This window comes from Rhinatrema bivittatum, chromosome 5 (assembly GCF_901001135.1).
Source record: "Rhinatrema bivittatum chromosome 5, aRhiBiv1.1, whole genome shotgun sequence".
NCBI classification, from domain to species: Eukaryota; Metazoa; Chordata; class Amphibia; order Gymnophiona; family Rhinatrematidae; genus Rhinatrema; species Rhinatrema bivittatum.
This window is the reverse complement of record NC_042619.1, coordinates 322022524-322043380: the sequence shown is the minus strand read 5'-3', so window position 1 is coordinate 322043380 and position 20857 is coordinate 322022524. Positions and strand designations below refer to the sequence as shown.

The window sequence follows — 20857 nt, the reverse complement described above, 5'->3', positions numbered from 1 at the left end:
ACTGGCCCCCAACTCCTGCTTCCAGTCTCTCTGGGCATCGCCTTCCACTCCTTCGCCACCACTGCTCTTGTTGATAAAGGAGCAAGTGGCAGCTTCATCATGGATGACATTGTCAAGCTTCTGAACATTCCTCTTCAGCCATTAGATATGAGCCTCCGCATCGCCTCCATTCAAGGAGAACATCTTCCAGGGCTCATCACCCATTGAACAGTGGCTGTTTTACCGTGGGTACTCTCCATGAGGAGGAGATGTCCTTCTATGTGTTAAAACATTCTACACATCCATTCATCCTGGGCTGCCCTGGCTACAGGTCCACGAACCCCAGTTCGATTGGCATTCCCTGCAGTTGGTGCAGTGGTGTTCTCAAATGCCAGAAGACATGTCTACGTCAAGTATCTCCAGTAGTCTCTGTCTTGAAGTCTACCACCCTATCTGGTTTGCCTACCCAGTATGTTGAGTACGAAGACGTCTTCTCAAAGCAGAAGGCGGATACTTTGCCTCCGCTACACAAGTTCAATTGCTCCATAGAACTGCTGCCAGGCACGATGCCTTCCAAGGGCAGAACTTATCCATTGTCTCATCCAGAAACCCTAGCCATGTCTGAGTATATCAAAGAGAACTTAGCAAAGGGTTCATTCATCCCTCTGATTCTCCCGCTGGAGTGGGCTTTTTCTTCGTCAAGAAAAAGGACGGCGGTTTACGCCCTTGTATTGACTACAGAGGGCTCAACGCCATAACCTGCAAAGACCGGTACCCCCTGCCCCTTATCAGTGAACTGTTTGACTGCCTTCAAGGGGCAAGGATCTTCACCAAGTTAGATCTGAGGGGTGCGTACAATCTGGCACGCATGCAACCTGAAGATATCTGGAAAACCGCATTCAATATGAGAGATGGTCACTATGAATATACCGTGATGCCCTTTGGGCTATGCAATACCCCAGCGGTCTTTCAACACCTTATGAACAAAATCCTCTGAGACCTCTTGTACTCATTCATAGTCATATATTTGACAACATCCTGATCTTTTCCAAAGACCTTGAATCCCATAGAGATTCAAGGTCTTCGGATCATCCTCCAATGTCTAACAGAAAATCAGCTTTATTCCAAGTTAGATAGGGTACATCATATCTGATCGAGGTTTCTCCATGGATCCAGATAAAGTCCAGGGGATCTGAGACTGGCCCCAGCCAGTAGGCCTACGGGCCTTACAACATTCCCTTGGCTTTACTAATTATTAAAGGAGCTTCATTGCCAATTATTCTACCCTAGCTGCTCCACCATGACCAAAAAAGGGGCTATGACCAAGAAAGGGGCTAACTCTTGTGTGTGGACACCCAGACCACAAGCTGCCTTTCAGACGCTAAAAGAAGCTTTCTGTTCCGGTCCTTGTCTTCAGCATCCAGACCCAAGATACCCATTCATCATTGAAGTCGACGCCTCTGCAATTGGAGCAGAAGCTGTCTTGTCAGTTTTCTCCAAAGGGTAAATTGCTTACCTTGTTCTTTCTACTCACACAAGTTCTCTCCTACAGAGAAGCACTACACCGTTGGTGACCGAGAACTTCGCGCCGTTAAGTTGGAGCTCCAAGAGTGGCACCCCTGGTTGGAAGGGGTGCAACATAAATTTACCATTTTCACCGACCTTAAGAATCTTGAGCACCTTAAAGAAGCTCTTGAATCCTAGACAAGCCCAATGGGCACTTTTCTTTGAACAGTTCAATTTGTTCTACGTTGTCGCCCAGCTTCCAAGAACCTCTGTGCTGATGCATTATCAAGATCCTTCGAACCAGAGGATGTTCCTGATGTTCCCAGACACATCATAGATCCTGCCTGCACATCCCTTACCGTGACCACTACAGTTCCAGTTGGGAAAACCATTGTTCCACGTAGATTACTTGAACGAGTTCTGAAATGGGCCCATGATTCCAAGTTGGCAGGACACCTGGGTCATACCAGGACCCTAGAGATGTTGTGGAGATATTACTGGTGGTCCAACATGGTGCAAGACTCTCATAACTATGTAGATTCATGTCCCGTCTGCGCCCAACAGAAGCCACCTACTGGACGGCCTTGGGGCCTATTCCAACTGCTTACAGCACCTACCGAGCCATGGTCCAGCATCTCAATGGACTTCCTCACAGACCTGTCTCCATCCCAGAACAATACTGTAATCTGGGTCACTTCATTCCCCTGCCGGGCCTCCCATCGGCCCCAGAACTAGCCAAGTTGTTCCTGAAACACATTTTCTGTCTTCATGGACTCCCAAAGGAAATTATATCTGACCGAGGACCACAGTTTGCTGCCAGGTACTGGCACTCTCTATGCAAAAAGTTTAACATTGCCTTGAATTTCACGTCGGTCTATCACCCACAGGCCAATGGTCAAGCTGAAAGGACCAACTGGACCTTGAAAACATTCCTTCATTCCTATGTGAATGACCAGCAGGACAACTGGTCTGATTTCTTCACTGGCTGGAGCTGTCGCATAATACCCACGTCGCTGCTGCCACCGATGTATCTCCGTTCTCTGTAGTATTCGGATGACAACCTCGGCTGCCACTTAGTTCCTCTGACTGTTCCTTCTCCAGCTGTGCAATTCATGGCCCACACCATTTGCCAGGTGTGGAATCAAGTCAAAGAATGCCTTACCAGGCCGCTGAGCGCTCCAAGTGCACTTCTGATGCAGATAGACGCCCCACTCCACTCTTCCATCCTGGTGGAAGGTGTGGTTAAGCATCTGACACACAAGGTTGAGACTCCCTTCTCATTATCTGATTCCCAAGTACATCGGCCATTTTCAGTGCTTCGAAGAGTGGGAGCAGTGTATTATCAACTTCAACTACCTCGTGCCATGGGCATCCTCAACACATTCCATGTCTCTCTGTTGAAGCCTTTGGTCCTCTCCTGGCCCTCTTGTAGAGATCCTTCACCTCCGCGGATCTCTACCGAACCAGATTCGTCACTCCAGGTAAGAGAGGTCCTCGACGTCCGTCGGCTTCGAGGCAGATGGGAATACCTCTAAGCCTGGGAGGGTTATGGAGCCTAGGAGAACTCATGGGAACCTTCCCACAACATTCTTGATAAAGAGCTCCTCAGGACTTTCCATAGGACCTATCCTGAAAAGCCACGGCCGTGTAGAGGGAAGCCTAGAAGGGGGGTTACTGTTGCACGCCCCGTCCGCACCCAGCCCGTGCTCGGGCCTACTCACTAGCTCCTCTTCAGGTCACAGGTTGGCCTCCCCAGCAGCAGCTGTGAGCTCCTCCAAGCCTCGGCGTCCTGCGGCGGCGGTCGCCAGGCCTTCCACTGAGCATCAGGCCTCACACCGGAGTTCGGTGTCCCCAGTGGTGTTGACCACGCCCCTACGCACTTGCGTGCAGACCACCCAGCCTCTTGTAGGGCCAGGGGTGGGTCCTAGCTCCGCGGCGCGTCCTGATTGAACGCACGATATAACGAAGTCCCTGCTTACACTTGCTTACCTTGGCAATCAGGTCGGCACTGTACGTGTACTAGTTTGCCTTCCGCGTTCAACAGTCTTGTTCCAGTCTTGTTCCAGCGTCCTACTGTTCCAGCCTTGTCCAGCATCCTTCTGTTCCAGTGTCCTTCTGTTCCAGCGTCTGTCCTGTCTCCCCAAGTAGTACCCTCGGACTGTCTCTCTGGTACTGACCTCGGCCTGCTCCTTGACCATTCTGTTCGCTGCCTGGATCATGACCTCTGCCAGCCTTGTGACCTCATCTGACCTCTGGAACCTGACCCCTGCTTCGTTGACTACTCTTCGTACTGATCCTCGGATTCTGACCCCCGGCTGCCATTAACCACGTCTCCTGATTCTGGCTTTGTCCCTTGCCTTGTCATCGCCTGCACTGTACTGGCCTTCCTTGCTCCTCCAGATCTACAGCCTAGAGTCCGACCATGCTCCCTTGCTGTTCATGGGCACACCTCTCTACTACTTCTCCGGGAGACCCTGCGAGGCCCACCTAAGTCCAAGCGCCGGGTCCCTACGGGCTCCACCCAGGTGGACCGCGGGCTTCCAGTGGTGAAGCTCATCCTAGCCTCTGTCTTCTCCTCCTGTGCTCCACCCCCTGGGGGCAGGTGCTTCCTGGTCCCTAGCAGGGAGCCGTACTACACTGCTCCAGGACAAGGGTCCACCTCCAAGTGCAACAACAGAGGCTTATATGGTAAAGCCTCACATTCCTCAGGAAGAACTATGGGCCTGCAGTGTGTTAGAGGTCAGCAGTCATATCAGAGATATTCCAGAGTCATAACCTGGTAAAAACTATATTTTTATGGAGTGGGGGCCTGGTCAGAGAGAGGTATTTAAACAAGGAACAGTCCAGACTTTTCATAAAAAGAGGGTGAAAGATAGGAGATCAAGGGAGGAGAAATGAGCAAATCCAGTTACTTAAGCCTCTGACAAATAGTGTTGGAAGTTGGATTTTCATTTACACAGGTAGGAAAGTGGGTACCCACAGCGGTAGCCTAGCTTGATAGCAGGAGAGGATACTGGTGTCTATCTTCTTCAGAAATGATTAGCAGCATTTAAAATGGCCTTGTTGACTTTCTATTCCCTTTCATTCCCTTAATATTGGCTTCACCTTTGAAAAGGGAAAAATAGGATAGAAGGAGAAACTTGACAGCTCTCCTTCTCAGCTTGACCAAGCAACTGCTGATTCAGCAGCTGGTGCAAAGGCAGCAGAAGGTAACAGGAGAAATTATGGCAGCTGATTGTATATCATCAGCTACAGTAGGATCAGGGAACATATGGATGGATGGTTTGCTCACCAAACTAACTCTGGGTGATGGTACAGATTCATTCCAGGTCACATTCTAGAGGGTGACTTAGGTAAAAGCCTGACATCAACAGCAATGGGCTTTTCGCTTAGGGGTAGATTTTCAAAGCTTTATGCGCGTAAATCTCGGGGATTTACGCGTGCTGGGCCAATTTTCAAATGCCTGGTCATGCGCATAAATCCCCGGGATGTGCGTAAGTCCCAGGGCCTCGGGAAAAGGGCAGGGAGGGGATGAGGAAGGGTGGTCCAGGGGGTGGGGTGGGGCAGGGCTAGAGGCCCCCGGCACAGCGGCCATTTGCGCTGTGCCGGGGTGGATCGCGTGCCGGCAGGATGCCAGCAGTGAAACCTGCACCTGCCCCAAGGCAGGCGCAAAGATAAGATTTGGGGGGGGGGGGGGGGGCTAGGTTAGGGCTAGGGGGTGGGTAGATTAGGGGAAGGGGAAGGGAGGTTAGTTTAAGGGGTTGGGAAGTTCTCTGGAACTGAGAGGGAAGGCCACGGATGGAGGGAACTGAGGAAGGCCACGGATGTCAGCACGCGCAGGATTCACAAGTGTGCACTCCCTTGCGCATGCCAACCTCTGATTTTATAACATGCGGGCACCTGCATCTTTGAAAATCTACCCCTTAGCCCCTTCCTTAAAAGGGGATACCTAGTTTGCATAAAGGTCACCCAATAATGTACAAGCAAAGGAGAAAGCTATCATCAAAACCTTCCATTCTCGATCACCTTAGCCTTACTTTAGAGGCTAGAGGAAGAAGTTCAGGTGTCAAAAGCTCATAGCAAAGTGCTTAATACTGCAGACTGAGAAACAGGTGAGAATGTGTTTCAGATTCATGGGCTTTTTACATCGCTCCAATCTAATCAACTCCTCCAAGATACTTGGCAAAGATGTCAGCTCTCAACCAAGTCAAATTGTCTGAACAATATGAGAAAGCCTTTTCTTTAGGTCAAGTGGATAAAGCCAATACTATACTTTTCCCAGAGAGATAAAATCAAAGGAGCGATCAGGGAAGGATAGGTGGGTGACCAGAGCACTGAAAAGCCTTCAGTTACTTAAGCCTGCAATAGTAATGACAATCCAAAAACAAAATCATGTTTCAGAGCCAGAGAAAAATAAGTGGAATTAATCCAGTGTCTACTATGGAATCTTACAAATTTAACTAGCTTCTACGCACTACAGTGAAATTATCATGTTTGGGGCTACTCTACATTTGATGTGCTTTTAATTCATGGGATAATATGATGGTAAACCCAATATTCAAATAAGGCTAATTGCATTTAGCCCATCTAAACTCATCTTGGCTTTCTTTGGCTATGATCAAAAGAAATGTCTGAGCCATGAGCTTTTTGTCTGGGATGGAGAATGTATAATATGAGAGGGTGTGGGACGACGGTATTAACACCCCATCACCCATCCTTACTGTATTGTTGAAACTAGACTCCAGCCAAATTAGGATGATTAAACTTTTTGAGTAAAAAAATATCCAAATTACCTGGCTACAATGCACATTACCAAACAGATAACATATTCATCCTGAAGATCTTCAATGGAGTTCATAAATCACTCAACTTTCTTTAATGAGATGCTTGCATCAATGTTTAGACTTAGCTGGCAGGTTTTCCAAGCTCTGACCTACCTCCTTCCATGGGACAGCTGATGTGTTTGTGCTTTTTTTCCTTAAAACTTGAGCATGGTGGAGTGGTAAAGAATATACTTTCAGTCTTTAGGTGGCCTTTGCTTCTTGATGACTGGATGGTCACTTTATATTTGCATGAAAACATCAGGCCTTGAAGAATGATGTAATTTTCCTAGAATCATATTAAAAAAACATATTGTTGCATATATGCTTTTTTCAGAAATAAATTAATTCGGTATGAAAGGAATACTTGTTTGGTATTTTTTGTGGGGGACTTTTGTGGGGGATGCAATTTCTTCCTGGTAATTTATTCTTTCAGCTCAGTCAGAACCAGGGCTAGGGGCCATGAGCTTTCAATCACAGTGTCATGGTCTGGCAGTATAAGCCTGTATTCACAGCTACTCAGGATTTTGCCACTGCTTTATAACCCCTTCCTATCCCCTTGCTCAATCATCACAGGAACATTTCTCTGCTGAGGTTGTGCATCAGAGTTCCTTCTGGAACCTTGTGAATATGAGTCTGAATTTTGGCCACTGGGTGTCGCCATTGCACAATGACTATGGCTCCCTCCCTTCCAGGGACTGTGAACACTGCCTCTGTAGCATCCCAGCCCAGGCTGTCACAGAGAGCAGGTGGTCTAACCCAGGAATCAAATCCAAATCCTCTGCATGGCAGTTCACAGCACTGTCCCTGAGCCATAGGGCTAGCCCCACTGGGGAACACTTTTGACTATAAACAGTACTTCTTGTGAAGTTCACACATCCTAAACATGGTTTTTAATTCACAGCTGAAAACAAAAGCATTTTGATTAACTACAGCCATGTTTCCCCTTGTTACTGTACATCACATTAACCAGACTTAATCAAAACAACCAAATATAACACTTGGCCTGATTCCCTTGAAATGATTGCAGGCAGACTACAAGTGTGAGGATATAAATGACAATCAGTTGGAAAATGCAGGAATGTAAGCATAAGATGCCCTAAACTTACAATTAAAAATGTCCTTCGATGGGGCAATTTTATTGTATGCATTATTTAATCATTTATTATCTGGATTTAGTACCTGCCTTTTTGAATGCGAGATTCATCCAAAGGTGGTATATTGGAATAGCAGCAAATAGATTAGAGGTTAATTACAGTGTCACAATAAGAAAGGTGAAAATTTAGAAGAGCAGGAAAAATCACATTCAAACTTGGCAATGAAAAGGGGTGCCCTTAGCATAGCTGCAAAGCACACGGGTACCTTTACCATGCATACTTTGTAGCTAACTACCCGAGTAGTTTCCCTTAGAAAATGAGGTAGCGAAGAGCCCATGCACTTACTCTGGCCTGCTATTTGTGCGTGTGTTAGGGTTGGAGTGGGGATCACAAGAGAAATAAAATACCGATTTAAAGGCCGATTTACCCAGGTGAATGGCTCTGAGTACTACTGTATCCTCCCTGTTCATAGAGAAGATTTTACTACTGCTCTGTGCTCCTTTTGGCCAACAACAGTTTCTACTCGTACTCATTAATGCAGCCATTAAACTTTCTAGACAAAAGTATTCAAACGAAAATGAGCAAAAACAGATCATGTTGCATTTCTCCTTGGAGAAACATTATACCTTTCCCAAGCTCATGGAGAGGGGCCAAAAACGTTATGGTCCTCGATTACAGTTATAAACCCCACCTATGTCTTGGGGATTGTCCATTGAGTGAGGCTTATTGGATCACAATTGCAGACAGTACGACTTCTGGAAGTAAGAGACTGCCATATTTGCCTTTTTTCAAAGGGGAGTAATCAATGTGAATATTTAACACTTATAATTGATAAAATGTGACAAGCCAAGACAGTCTGCTTTGCTTGGAATTTACATATAAATATTTAAGTAATCCTTTCCCTATCTAAGCAGGGATAGTATTTAAAGAAAATGATCCAATGATTAGGTTTCCCATAATTAACTCAGGCATTGTAATATGTGTTTTCCTATTACATTACGAATGAAATAGGTGTCTCTCATGTTCAATATCTTTTCGCTTTTTAAATGTCATCCATGGACAATGCTAACCAACTGCCACAGAATTTAAAAATGTTGATTGTAGACTTCTGTACTTGTACAGAATACAAGAAGAAAAGCACATTTCGTACATGGCTCAGTCTAAAAAGACATGTATAATAGTGAGATTCCTAACAGGGAACTGATTCCAGAGTACTTTGTAACACTATATTTCTCTTCTTTCACATGGCACTAAGTAATGCACTCTTATTCTTAAAGTTAACTTGGTAATGCTGATATTTCCTAACTGGTTTATTATGTTTGATCTGTATGCTCATTCTAAATTTGAAGCTGAATAACAGAATAGATGAAGGCAGAAAAGACCAATCAGTTCATCCTAACTGCCCTGTTATTCCTGTACACATTGCCAAGAATATATCAGTTGCCAGCCATAGAGCATGACCAGTGGAGGATATCACTCCTTATCCAAAATAGTTTTTGTCAGTTTCTTCCATTGCATTTCACTCTCTTGCCTACCTGAGCATACAAGATTCTCTTTTTTAGTTCACTGCAAGCCTCCACTCCTCTCCCATTTCCAGCCACAAGTTCCTGTAATAATCCAAACAAGCACTGTTTCTTAGTCTTTAAGATCCCCAAGGCCTTTCTGGACAGCTCCTCAACACCACCAACTTGCTAAACCAATCCAATCAATACAAGAAACATGTAGCCTGCCAGACAGATCTGGCTATGGGATCTTCCACATTTCTACAAGAACTTTTAGTTTTAACTGTATTTGCAGCCTGCCAGTCAAGTCCAGTTGATAATTAAATCTATCATTGCAGCCTTTCAGATAGACCTGGCTATGTGAGTGCTTGCAGTTCCACTAAGTCTTCAAGTTCTAATTATTTCTATACTTGTAGCCTGCCAGACAGACCCAGCAATAGTTATCTCATCACTGTTTTGCTACTAAGGAGGATCCTCTGTATTTATCCCAGGTCTTCTTGAAGTGCATTACCATTTTAGTCTCCATCACTCACTTTCATAGAGTACTGCAGGCATCCATCACCCTTTCCATTAAAAATGTTTCATGAACGTCCGAGGAGGGAGAGATCCAAGATGGTGCCTTAATGAGGCGAACACAGGCGTCTTTCTTTTCCACTTGCCTTTTTTCTGTGCAATGCCGCACTCGGCCCGCAAGAGAAGGGCAACGGAGCATTTGACTCCAGAAGCTCTCTCACCCCTTCCATTGGTGGGACCAATGGATGCCCACGTTCGTCGGGGATCAGCAATTCCGGGATGTGGCTCGTTGGTCATTGTTCAGGGGGAAGAAGAGCCCGAACCTGCCCCAGAGCTGTTAACAACTTTATCCCCGGAGGAGAGGCCACCACCCGCTAACCCCGCTGAGAGTCACTCCCACCTGCCTTGACGGGACTCAGAGGTGTCGGAGAAGGGAACCCATAGTGAGTCTCTGCCGGAGCCCGTGTTTGTGGAGGGAGAAGCCTCAGTTCCACGACAGAGCTTTGGGGCAGCGGGAGTGGTTTCTGCTGGAGCTGCCTTCCAGCAGACCATTGAGAGCTCAGCTGATCATCTACCTATTCAGCTAACAGAGCTGGTAAGACCTCATTCAGTTTGGAATCGATCTGGGACGCTATTTATGTTTTGAACTCAAATATCTCAGTACAAGTAAATCTTATTTCTAATGCAGTTCAAGATTTAGACAATCGGTTAAAAACTGTTGAGAAAGAAGTTGGTGAACATATAGTGTTGTGGGAATCTCTTAAAACTACTCTTGAGAGTTCTACTGTTACTCAGCAAGCACTAATTAAGGAAAATCAATCCCTTCAGTTTAAACTGGAGAATATTGAGAATCAACTACGTGCAAAAAATATTTGCGTTGTATTAATTTTCCAAACATTCCTCTTACCTCACCCAAAGATATCTGGAGGAGGTATTTACTAGAAATATTAAAAATTCCAGAAGCAGCACTTTCAATAATTTCCAAGATTTACTATACTCCCCAGTTAAAGAAGTGTCTATTGCAGAATAGCAACATGCAAGTTTTACTACCTATGGAGTAACATTAGATGGGCATTTCGGCAATTTTGGAACAGTCAGATGAAAATTTGACTACACCAACTTTGATTGTCACATTTTTGCTCGACTCTGATAGGGAATGGATATTTAAAAAATATTTTGCACATCGAAATGAGCTCTTTTTGAAATGTAAAGATCAAATATTTCCTGACCTTTCAAGACAAACCCAGAAGAGAAGATGCCAGTTTTTGTTATTAAAACCTAAAGTTCTTGAGATAGGATCATTATTTGTGTTAAAATTCCCTTGCAAATGTCTGATTAAGTACCAAGGTGTTGCACTGGAGGTGGACTCTTGGCCTGGTGCAGGATTGGTATAGCCCTCCGGTCGAACCTGGAGAGCGCCTGCCACCAGGAGGTGGAGCACAGGAGGAGACAGAGGCTAGCTGGAGCTTCATCAATAGCAACCCGGGGTTCCCTCAGGTTGAGCCCTTGGTTACCCGGGCCACCTGGTCTTAGGTGGGCCTCGCAGGATCTCCTAAAGAGGAAGTGCAGAGGAGTACCCACCATGAACAAGGGTGCGTGGTCGATGTCCAAACAAGAATGTCCAGAAGTCACAGGAGGCCAAAACAGAGCGTCCAAGTGGATAGAGAGGATCAAGGCCAGAGTTACAGTTCAGAATGGTCAGCTGAAGCAGGGGTTAGTACCTGTAGTCAATCTGGAAGTAGTCAGGTCAGGCAGAAGTCATGTTCCAGGCAGCAATCAGGAGAAGTCAGTGGTCAGGCAGAGATCAGTTCCAGGCAGCGATCAGAAGTAAACAGAGAACAGGCAGAGGTCAGTTCCAGGCAGCAATCAAGAGTAGTCAGGAGCAAGCAATGGTCAGTACCGTGAGATCAGTCTGAAGGGAGAGACGAAGGAACAGAAGATGCTGGAACAGGAGACACAGGAGATGCTGGAACTGGAGACACAGGAGACGCTGGAACAGGAGATACTGGAACAAGAGACACTGGAACAGGAGACGCTGGAAGGCAAACTAGAGACACCGGAGTGTACGACCTGATTGCCAAGGCAAGGAAGTGGTGTCTGACCACTTCCTCAAGTACTGCCGTCAATCAGGGCGCGCCACGGAGCTGGGATCTGCCCCTGGCCCTTTAAGAGGCCGGGTGGTCCACGCGCGTGGGCCTAGGGTCCGAGCCCCTCTGTGAGGCCTGGACAGGAGCCTTAGTGCGGGGGAGCTGGGTATGCCACGAACTGGCTGTGGCTGCGGCGTGTGAGAGCCCGGAGATCGTGGACGGACGAGAAAGGTGAGTAGGCCAGCGCAACACAAGGTGCTTCTTATTTGTTTTTTCATCTGTATCAACTAATAACTTTTCTTCCTAATAAAGTTGGAGTTCAGTTTAGCTCTTCTGTGGCTTCTGGTTAATGAGCTCCTTATAGCAGTAGCCTGTCCTCAGATTACATACTGACCTACTATCGCTAATACTTCTTATTACAATATGATGATTTCCTTTTGGATTGTGCATATCTTGGATCACTTATTGTGGCCTTGTAATATATGTGATATTAGATTCTTGTAAAATGTCTATTTCTTTTGCCTTTTGATAATAGTGTATTACCACATGTATTGCCTTTCAAGTGAAATGCTTGATATTATATTGTAAAATATATTAACAAAAAAATAAAAAAAATAAAAAAAATGTTTCCTGACATTGTTCCTGATTCCTCCTCAGAGTATCATATCATGATCTATTGTTCTAGAACTTCCTTTCCATATGTTTGCTTCTTGCGAACTATTAATATCTGTCAGGTATTTGAATGTCTCTATCATATCGCCCCTGAATGCCTCTCCTCTAAGATATATACATTTAGGTCCCTAAGTCTCATCTCATAGGGCTCCTGATGCAGACTCCACACCATTTTGATAGCTCTTCTTTGGATTTCCTCCACTCTGTCTTTACACTTCTACAGGTAAAGCCTCCAAACCTGAACACTACTCCAAGTGAGATCTCACCAATAAACTGTACAATGGTATAATCACTTCTTTTTTTTTCTTCCAGTTAGGGCATGCCTCTCCTGTGCATCCTATCATCCCTTTGGTTCTGGCCACCATTTTGTCCACTGTTTTGCTACTTTGAATTCATTGGATATTATCACCCTGTTCCTGTTCTTTGAGCTTTAGTAACTTCTCCCCCAACATGTATTGCTTTCTTGGATTTCTGCACCTAAAATGCATTACTCAGCATTTAGTAGACTTAGCTGTCAAATAGAAAACTACTCCTCATGCCATCTGTTGCAGGTCATTGCACCATCCACAAAAACCCAAAAAGACACATTGTTCCCTCTAAATCTCCAAAATATCACTCAAAAATACACTGAATAAAATTAACTGGCCCCTAGAATCAGTCATTGAAGCACTCCACTCATTACCTTTCTTTGTTCAAAGAACACCATTTACTATGATCCTTTGCCATCTATCCCTCAACCAATTTCTAATCCATTCTACCACATCTCTAGACTGATCAGTATATTTATGAGCATCCTATGTGAAAAAGTATCAAAAACTTTTCTCAAATTGAAGTACACCATAGACAGTGCTTCTCCCCCCCCCCCCCCCCCAATATAAACTTCTGGCAAAATCCCTGCAGCCTCATATGCCAGAACCCATGGGATTCAAGATGCTTCAGTATCCTTTTCTTCAGAAGACTTTCCATTAATTTTCCCACCACCAAAGTCAGACTAATTGGTCTGGAATATCCAATCTCCTCCCTGATCACTATTTAAAAAGAGGGACAACCTTCATCTTTCTACAGTCCCTTGGAACCATTTCCATCTCCAAAGATCTATTGAATAGGTCCTTCAGTGGACCTGCCAAACTACTCTGAACTCCCTTAGTATCCTAGGAGGTATTTCATCAAGCTCTATGGCTCTATCTACTCTTTTCTGTAAAGGGTGTGGCCTCTATCCCACTACGTTGCCAACAATCAATGACTCTTCTCCAATCCCATCTTAAGAGAAAACTGAACAGCAGAGTATTTAACATTTCTATTTTTTGTTTGTCCCTTCTACACATTTCTCCTCATCTCTTCTTACAATCCCACCTCTATCTTTTCTCCTTTCGCTGACATACCTGAAAAAGTTCCTGCTTCCTTGCAAAACCTCTTTAGCTATCTTTTCTTTCACTTGCACCTTTGCCATCCTGACTGCTTTCACTGCTTCTTTCAGTTTAACCAGATATTTTTCCCTGTGTTCCTCTTTGAGATCCCTTGTACATTATGAATATTAAGCTTTTTACTTTAACTGTAGTATTCCACTGATCTGCACAGTAGAGGCAATTTTGAGTAGTCCAGTAGTTGCAAAGTATGCCGATACTTTTACCATGTGTACTTGGCAGAAATGCTGCTCATTTCCCCTTGAAAATTAATTAGCATAATGTATGCATGCTAAAAGCAACCATGCACTTTGCATCTGCTATGTGTGCAAGCAGCAGGTTAAGCAAAAAATAGCATGTGTACTTTTGAAAATGCAAAACAGATGCGCTCTTACTCCTCTGACCTAAATACACCCAAAGGAATGCCCCAGAATGCATGTTGTGACAGCTATGCATAATTTTAGTCATGCTGAGGTCAGCAGTTTTGATATTTACCCAGGTAAATGGCTTAGAAAATTGCCCTCAGTATGTTCTTTAGAAGATTGGGCTGCCAATCTATAAAACTATATATTCATAAGCAAGAAGGCCAAACCATTTTATACTGCTGCAATGTATAACTACATTATTCTATACATACAGTCAGTTGCAAGAAAACCAACACATCCACTGGGTAGAGATGAAACTTTTAGAAGGTTAGCAAATGTTTAAAGATGTGCACTTTCAGTTTGAAGTTATGAGCAGTTCTGAAAACTTTCATCTTTATACAACTGCTAGACATATAACATTATTATCTCTACTCAACATCTTTCTTGGTTTTAACCAGCTTTACTTTTGGCAAACTCATCCTGTGCTCCCTTTCCGCATTCTGCATTATGAAACTTGGCTAGAGTGCACTAGGAGTCTGAGACTCTGCTTTTATTGCTGAGTGTTACCATAGTTTGAAACTGAATAATAAGATGTGTTTAGATAGTATGCTCAGTTAGATAAAGTGGAAAACCTGGCACAAGATGATGCAATTTTTGACAGACATATTTATTCACTAGAGTACACCGAGTTGGATGCCATATTCAGCTGGAGACTAAGACTCCGACTTGAGGAGAATGTTTATCTTCTTCCGTGCTACTGGCTTGGACACCCTGCCCAGCTGGATAACATGGCCTTAGTTTAAACACTATACAGAATTCCTTTGGCTAGAACAGTGAACAGAAGAGAAGGAAAGCTTTGTTCAAAGAGAAACGGACATGCACACTCCCAACGTACACTGCCAATTTGGGCTTTAAACAAAGTTTTTATGTTTTATGGACATGACAAGGACAATTAAGAATGCCATTTACTCAGGTAACATGGCTTTGCTGAATAATGTCCTCCTGTGCCCCACTGAAAGCACAGATGGGCTTCCATGGCATGCATGTTTTTAGCCAGATTAAAAAGAGGCTTTGCCAGGAATGTGTTTAGATAATAAGGAGTAAAAATTTCAAATCTACGCACACTATTTTACCCCCTCTGGGCCACCCTCTCAAATAGCCGGCGCAAAAGCATGCTACGCTTTTAACGCACACACTATTTATTTATTTATTTAAAATATTTCTATACCGGCCTTCATGAATGGGATTCATATCAGGCCGGTTTACATGGAACAGGGAAAAAACAAAAGTAAAAATAAAACCAAAGTAAACATAAATAAGAAAGGTCGAAAAATCAAAGTTACAATAAACAGGGGTATTGAACTTGGGAGCTAGTGTAGCTAGGAATAAGTGAAGTAGGAGTAAGAGCGATAGAGATTAACTAGGTAATTATCATATAATATGTTATGAAATTAATAGACATTAATATGCATTTGCTCTTTGTGAAAGAGAAATAATACACATGGCTTCCTTTTGAAATTTGACTGCAATATGCACAGGCTAAAAGAGCACATGTACATTGTATATAGTGTAAGCTATTGGAAATTGACCCCAAAATACAATATATTTTAAAGTAAAAGCTTTTAGCTGAGTATTTATATTGCAGAGAGCTCATATCTCTTGGGTTTTGACAAAAATAAACCTTCCAGAAAATTGGTGGGCCATAGTTGAGAAAAATAACAACTCTAAAAACAGTTGAAATTGGGGGAAGAGAAGAATCACTTTATATTACAAAGGAAGATTTGCATAAAAATTACTCAATTCCCAATTAACTCACCTTCAAAAATAGAAACAGGCCTATTCAAATCTGACAGTCTGCAAATCCTTCTAATCTATGCTCCTCCAGGCCTTCTAGAATCCGATGCATCACCCATACTAGAATTAACAACAACTTACCTAAATCTGGAGCATCCCGCCATAATAATGGGAGATTTTAACTTACACGTCGACGACCCCATTCTCTCAACCAATTGCGAATCCTTCCTAACCGCCATGTCGGCCATAGGCTTTAAGCAGATCATAAACAAACCCACCCACAGAGCAGGTCACACCCTGGACCTAATATTTGTAAACTCTAGCATCTCTCAATCAACTCCACCCAAATGCCAACCTGTTCCCTGGTCTGACCATACTCTAATATCTTCCTCCTTCTTGCTAGAACAAACAAGCAGAAAACCTGTCCCACAACCGGAATTCATATACAGGAAATCTTGCACATCTGAGGAATTACACAATCATCTTGGCCCAGAACTCCCACTCATTGACATCTCTTCACCCAACTCAGCCATTCACTCTTGGTCCAAGATAACAGAAACAGCAGCTAACAATCTCTGTCCCCTGGCAACAAAAAAACTCGAACACAACACCTTCAAAAGACAACCGTGGTTTAAAGAAGAACTTCAAAAACTAAAACTATCCCTCCGACAGAAGGAAAGCAAATGGCGGAAAACACCAACACAGACCTCCCTCTCTGCTTACAAACTCGCACTCCACCAATACAAAAGCGCTACATTAAAAATAAAAAGGGATTTCTTTGCACAGAAGATCGATCACATAATCTTTGATTCCAAAGCCCTCTTTGCCTATGTATCTAACTTAACACAAACCTCGACTCCTGACATCCCTGCCAACTTAGCTCAAGAAAAAGCAGAAGAGCTGGCCCTTTTCTTTAGTAACAAAATCTCTAACCTAATAACACAGCTGAGAACCAACACTTCAACGCCATCCAACATATACTTCCACCACAACAAAGACATTACTCTACAATCCTTCGAACCCATCACTACTACTGAGTTACTTTCTACATTAAAGAAAATGAAACCTTCATCTCACCCATTAGACCACATCCCTTCCAAACTTCTCCTGCTAATACCAGACACAATCTCCAATGCTCTGACAGACATTATTAACTGCTCCCTAGCACAAGGAATCTACCCTGACGACCTGAAGATTGCATCCATCAAACCGCTCTTGAAAAAACCCAACTTAAATCCTAATGATCCCACCAATTTCCGTCCTATATCCAATCTCCCATTCATAGCTAAGGTAACGGAAAAATTAGTCAACTCCAGACTCTCAGACTACCTCGAGGAACATAACATTCTGTTCCCATCCCAATATGGCTTCAGAAAAGCTTTAAATACTGAATCACTACTAATTTCCCTGACCGACTACCTCATCATGGGCCTGGATAAAGGTCACACTTATTTACTGATCCTCCTGGACCTCTCAGCTGCCTTTGATACGGTTAACCATTCCTCCCTACTAACTCAATTAGCAAACATCGGAATAACAGGAACAACACTATCGTGGTTCAAATCGTTCTTAGGGAACAGAAAATACAAAGTCAAAATTCACAACAAAGAATCTCAACACTACCCTTCATCTACGGGAGTTCCACAGGGCTCCTCCCTTTCACCAACACTCTTTAATATCTACTTGCTCCCTCTTTGCCAACTGCTAACTAATTTAAACCTTAAACACTTTCTTTATGCAGATGACGTCCAGATAGTCATCCCCGTCAAAGAATCCTACAGCAAAACCCTAGAATTCTGGGAAACATGTCTGAAAAAACTTTATGGACTCCTCTCCAACCTTAATCTAATACTAAACTCTTCAAAAAGCGAACTCCTCCTAATTTCTTCTGAAAACAGTAACACCGACTCAAATCCTCCACCCAATTTACAAACTCCTCAAGTAAGAAACCTGGGAGCTATCATTGATAACAGGTTAAACCTAAAAGCATTCATAAATCAAACTACTAAGGACTGCTTCTATAAACTCCAAGTCTTAAAAAGAATAAGACCTCTCTTCCACTTTCATGACTACAGAACTATTCTGCAATCAATAGTATTTTCTAAACTAGATTACTGCAACTCTTTGCTATTAGGTCTCCCTTCATCTCACATGAAACCCCTTCAGATGGTTCAAAACACGGCTGCGAGAATATTAACTAACACACGGAGAAGAGACCACATATCACCAATCCTCAAAGACCTGCACTGGCTGCCAATTCACTACAGAATCATTTATAAGTCCATAACCACTATTTTCAAAGCTATACATCAACACTCTCAACTCAACCTTCAAATTCCTCTCAAAAAATTTACATCCAACAGACCAATCAGAGAGTCCTATAGAGAAACACTACAAGTACCACACTCCAAATCCATGAGGCACATAACCACCAGAGACAGGGCTTTCTCCACTGCAGGACCAACACTGTGGAACTCAATCCCACCAGATTTGCGACTGGAACCCTGCCTGCCCACATTCAGGAAAAGACTCAAAACGTGGCTATTCATGAAAGCCTTTCCTGAACTAAACTGAATCTATCCCATTATTAACTAGGCGCCCAGACATTGCCTCATTCATGGTAATTAATATCCCTACCGCATAATTAATATCCCTACCTCACAAGGACAATTCATTAATGCTTTAAGCACATTGACTGGCATTTACGTTCTCTCTATTTAATCCCCAGCTTCTTTTCTATGCTCCAAGTTGTATCACTCCCTTGTTTTATTGTAACTGCATACCTTAACCTTCTCTTGTTTAATGTTTTATTATTATTATTACTACAACGATTATTATTATTATTAAGATAAATGTTTCTTACCTTTTTTTGTTACCTATCTACTTGTTAATTGTAAACCGACATGATGCGATATCTATTGCGAATGCCGGTATAGAAAAACTTAAAATAAAAAAAAAATATACACTAAGTCGGAGATGGCTTTTATAACTACAATACTGAAAATGTTTAGATTAATAATAGTGCGAGAGAAAAAAAGTGATATTCATAATGGAGGCATTAATCAAACTGTCCGCATAGTTAAAAAATGCATGGGCACTTTTAGCACGCTTATACTTTAAGGGGTAGATTTTAAGACCTGTGCACAGGCGAACATCTACGTGCACTACCCAGCACGCACACATGTACACCCGATTTTATAACTTGCATGCACAGGTGCGTGCAAGTTATAAAATTGGAGGTCGGCGCGCGCAAAGGGGTGCACACTAGTGTGCCTTGCACACGCCGATGCCTGTGGGCTTCCCCCATTCCCTCCCCCCTAACCTAACCTTCCCACCCCTTCCCCTAACCTTTCCCCCCCTAGCCCTACTCTAAGTCCCCCCAAAATTGTTATCAAACCTTTTGCGCCTGCCTGGAGGCAGGTGCAGGTTGCAAATGCCGGCATCCTGCCGGCACACGATCCTCCAACTCAGCAATAAATGGCTGCTGTGTTGGAGGCCTCTGGCCCTGCCCCAGATCGCCCCGCCCACGTCCCACCCCTGGACCGCCCCTTTTTGCAAGCCCCAGGACAGACGTGTCCCGGGGCTTTACGCGCGTCGCCGAGCCTTTATAAAATAGGCCTGGCACACGTAAGGCACGTAGAGCTTTTAAAATCCGGCCCTATGCTAATATCTAAAGAAAAACCTCCCAAAGGCTATTGGCGCCATTTTGAATACCGGCAGCCGACGGCCCGAGTGCAGGAGATCGCTCCAGGACCCCCGCTGGACCACCAGGAACTTTTGGCAAGTCTTGGGGGGACTCCTGCACTCGGGCCGTCGGCTGCCAATATTCAAAATGGCGCCCTTACTATGTCACAGGGGCTAATGGTGCCATTGGTCAGCCCCTGTGACATAGTAAGGGCACCATTTTGAATATTGGCAGCCGACGGCCCGAGTGCAGGAGTTCCCCCCAAGACTTGCCAAAAGTCCCTGGTGGTCCAGCGGGGGTCCTGGAGCTATCTCCTGCACTCGGGCCGTCGGCTGCCGGTATTCAAAATGGCACCAATATCCTTTGCCCTTACTATGTCACAGGGCTACCAGTGCCGTTGGTCGGCCCCTGTCACATGGTAGGAGCACAAGATGGCACTGGCCATCTTGTGCTCCTACCATCTTGTGCAATGGATGGCCAGTGCCAATGGATGGCACTGGCCATCCATTGCTATCCATCCGGAGGATGTGGTGAAGACCAGAACTGTGAAGGACTTCAAAGAGGCGTGGGATAAACACTGTGGATCCATAAAGTCAAGAGGCCGCCAATGAAGAGTGGGTGACTCGCCAGAATGATGGCTACTGCCTGGAGACAATACCCTTATTCAATAAACATATACATGCTTACTGTGACTCCAACATCGCTCTAAGCTTCAACAGCAAGAGGAAACGTGGAGTAGCTGGCTTGTTACGGCGGTTACTACCCCAAACCAAATAAGCCTGATACTTTACTTTCAATGCATATACAGCATAGTTCTCTGCTTCAACGGCAGGGGAGAAGAAAAAACTGATACTTCACACATCCAGCAGAGCTCTCTGCTTCAACGGCAGGGGAGAAGAAAAAAGGATTTGCACTCACAAAGCGGGGAGTAGCTGGCTTGTTACGGCGGTTACTACCCCAAACCAAATGTGCCTGATACTTCACTTTCGATGCATATCCAGCATGGCTCTCTGCTTCAACGGCATGGGAGAAGACTGATACATCACACATTTCCAGCATAGCTCTCTGCTTCAACGGCAGGAGAGAAGAAAAACTGATTCTTCACGCATATCCAGCATAGCTCTCTGCTTCAATGGCAGGGGAGAAAAAAAAACTGATACTTCACGCATATCCAGCATAGCTCCCTGCTTCAACGGCAGGGGAGAAGAAAAACAACCAATAAGGGCTGTATAACATAGTCTGGGTAAAACAAGCATGGGTGTAGCTTGCTTATGCGGTGGGTTACTACCCCTACTACCCCTAACAATCAAGCTAGATATGTCACTTGGATGCAGCTCCATCACTGCTCTCTACGTTAATGGTGGGGGTGGAAGGGAAATAGAAGCAAGAGTAAGAGAAACAGATAAGTATGAGAGAAAAATGTGTGAAGCTTGC

At 44.2% G+C, this 20857-nt stretch overlaps 1 protein-coding gene across 1 annotated transcript in view; it reads right to left on the bottom strand.

The window, feature by feature from the left end:
* The window catches only part of ANOS1 (anosmin 1), a 464829-nt gene that overhangs the window by 26686 nt on the left and 417286 nt on the right, over window positions 1-20857 (bottom strand). The window contains exon 12 of the mRNA XM_029604378.1: window positions 6423-6594. Within this exon, the coding sequence (XP_029460238.1) occupies window positions 6423-6594 (172 nt within the window). The remainder of the gene's footprint in view (window positions 1-6422; window positions 6595-20857) is intronic.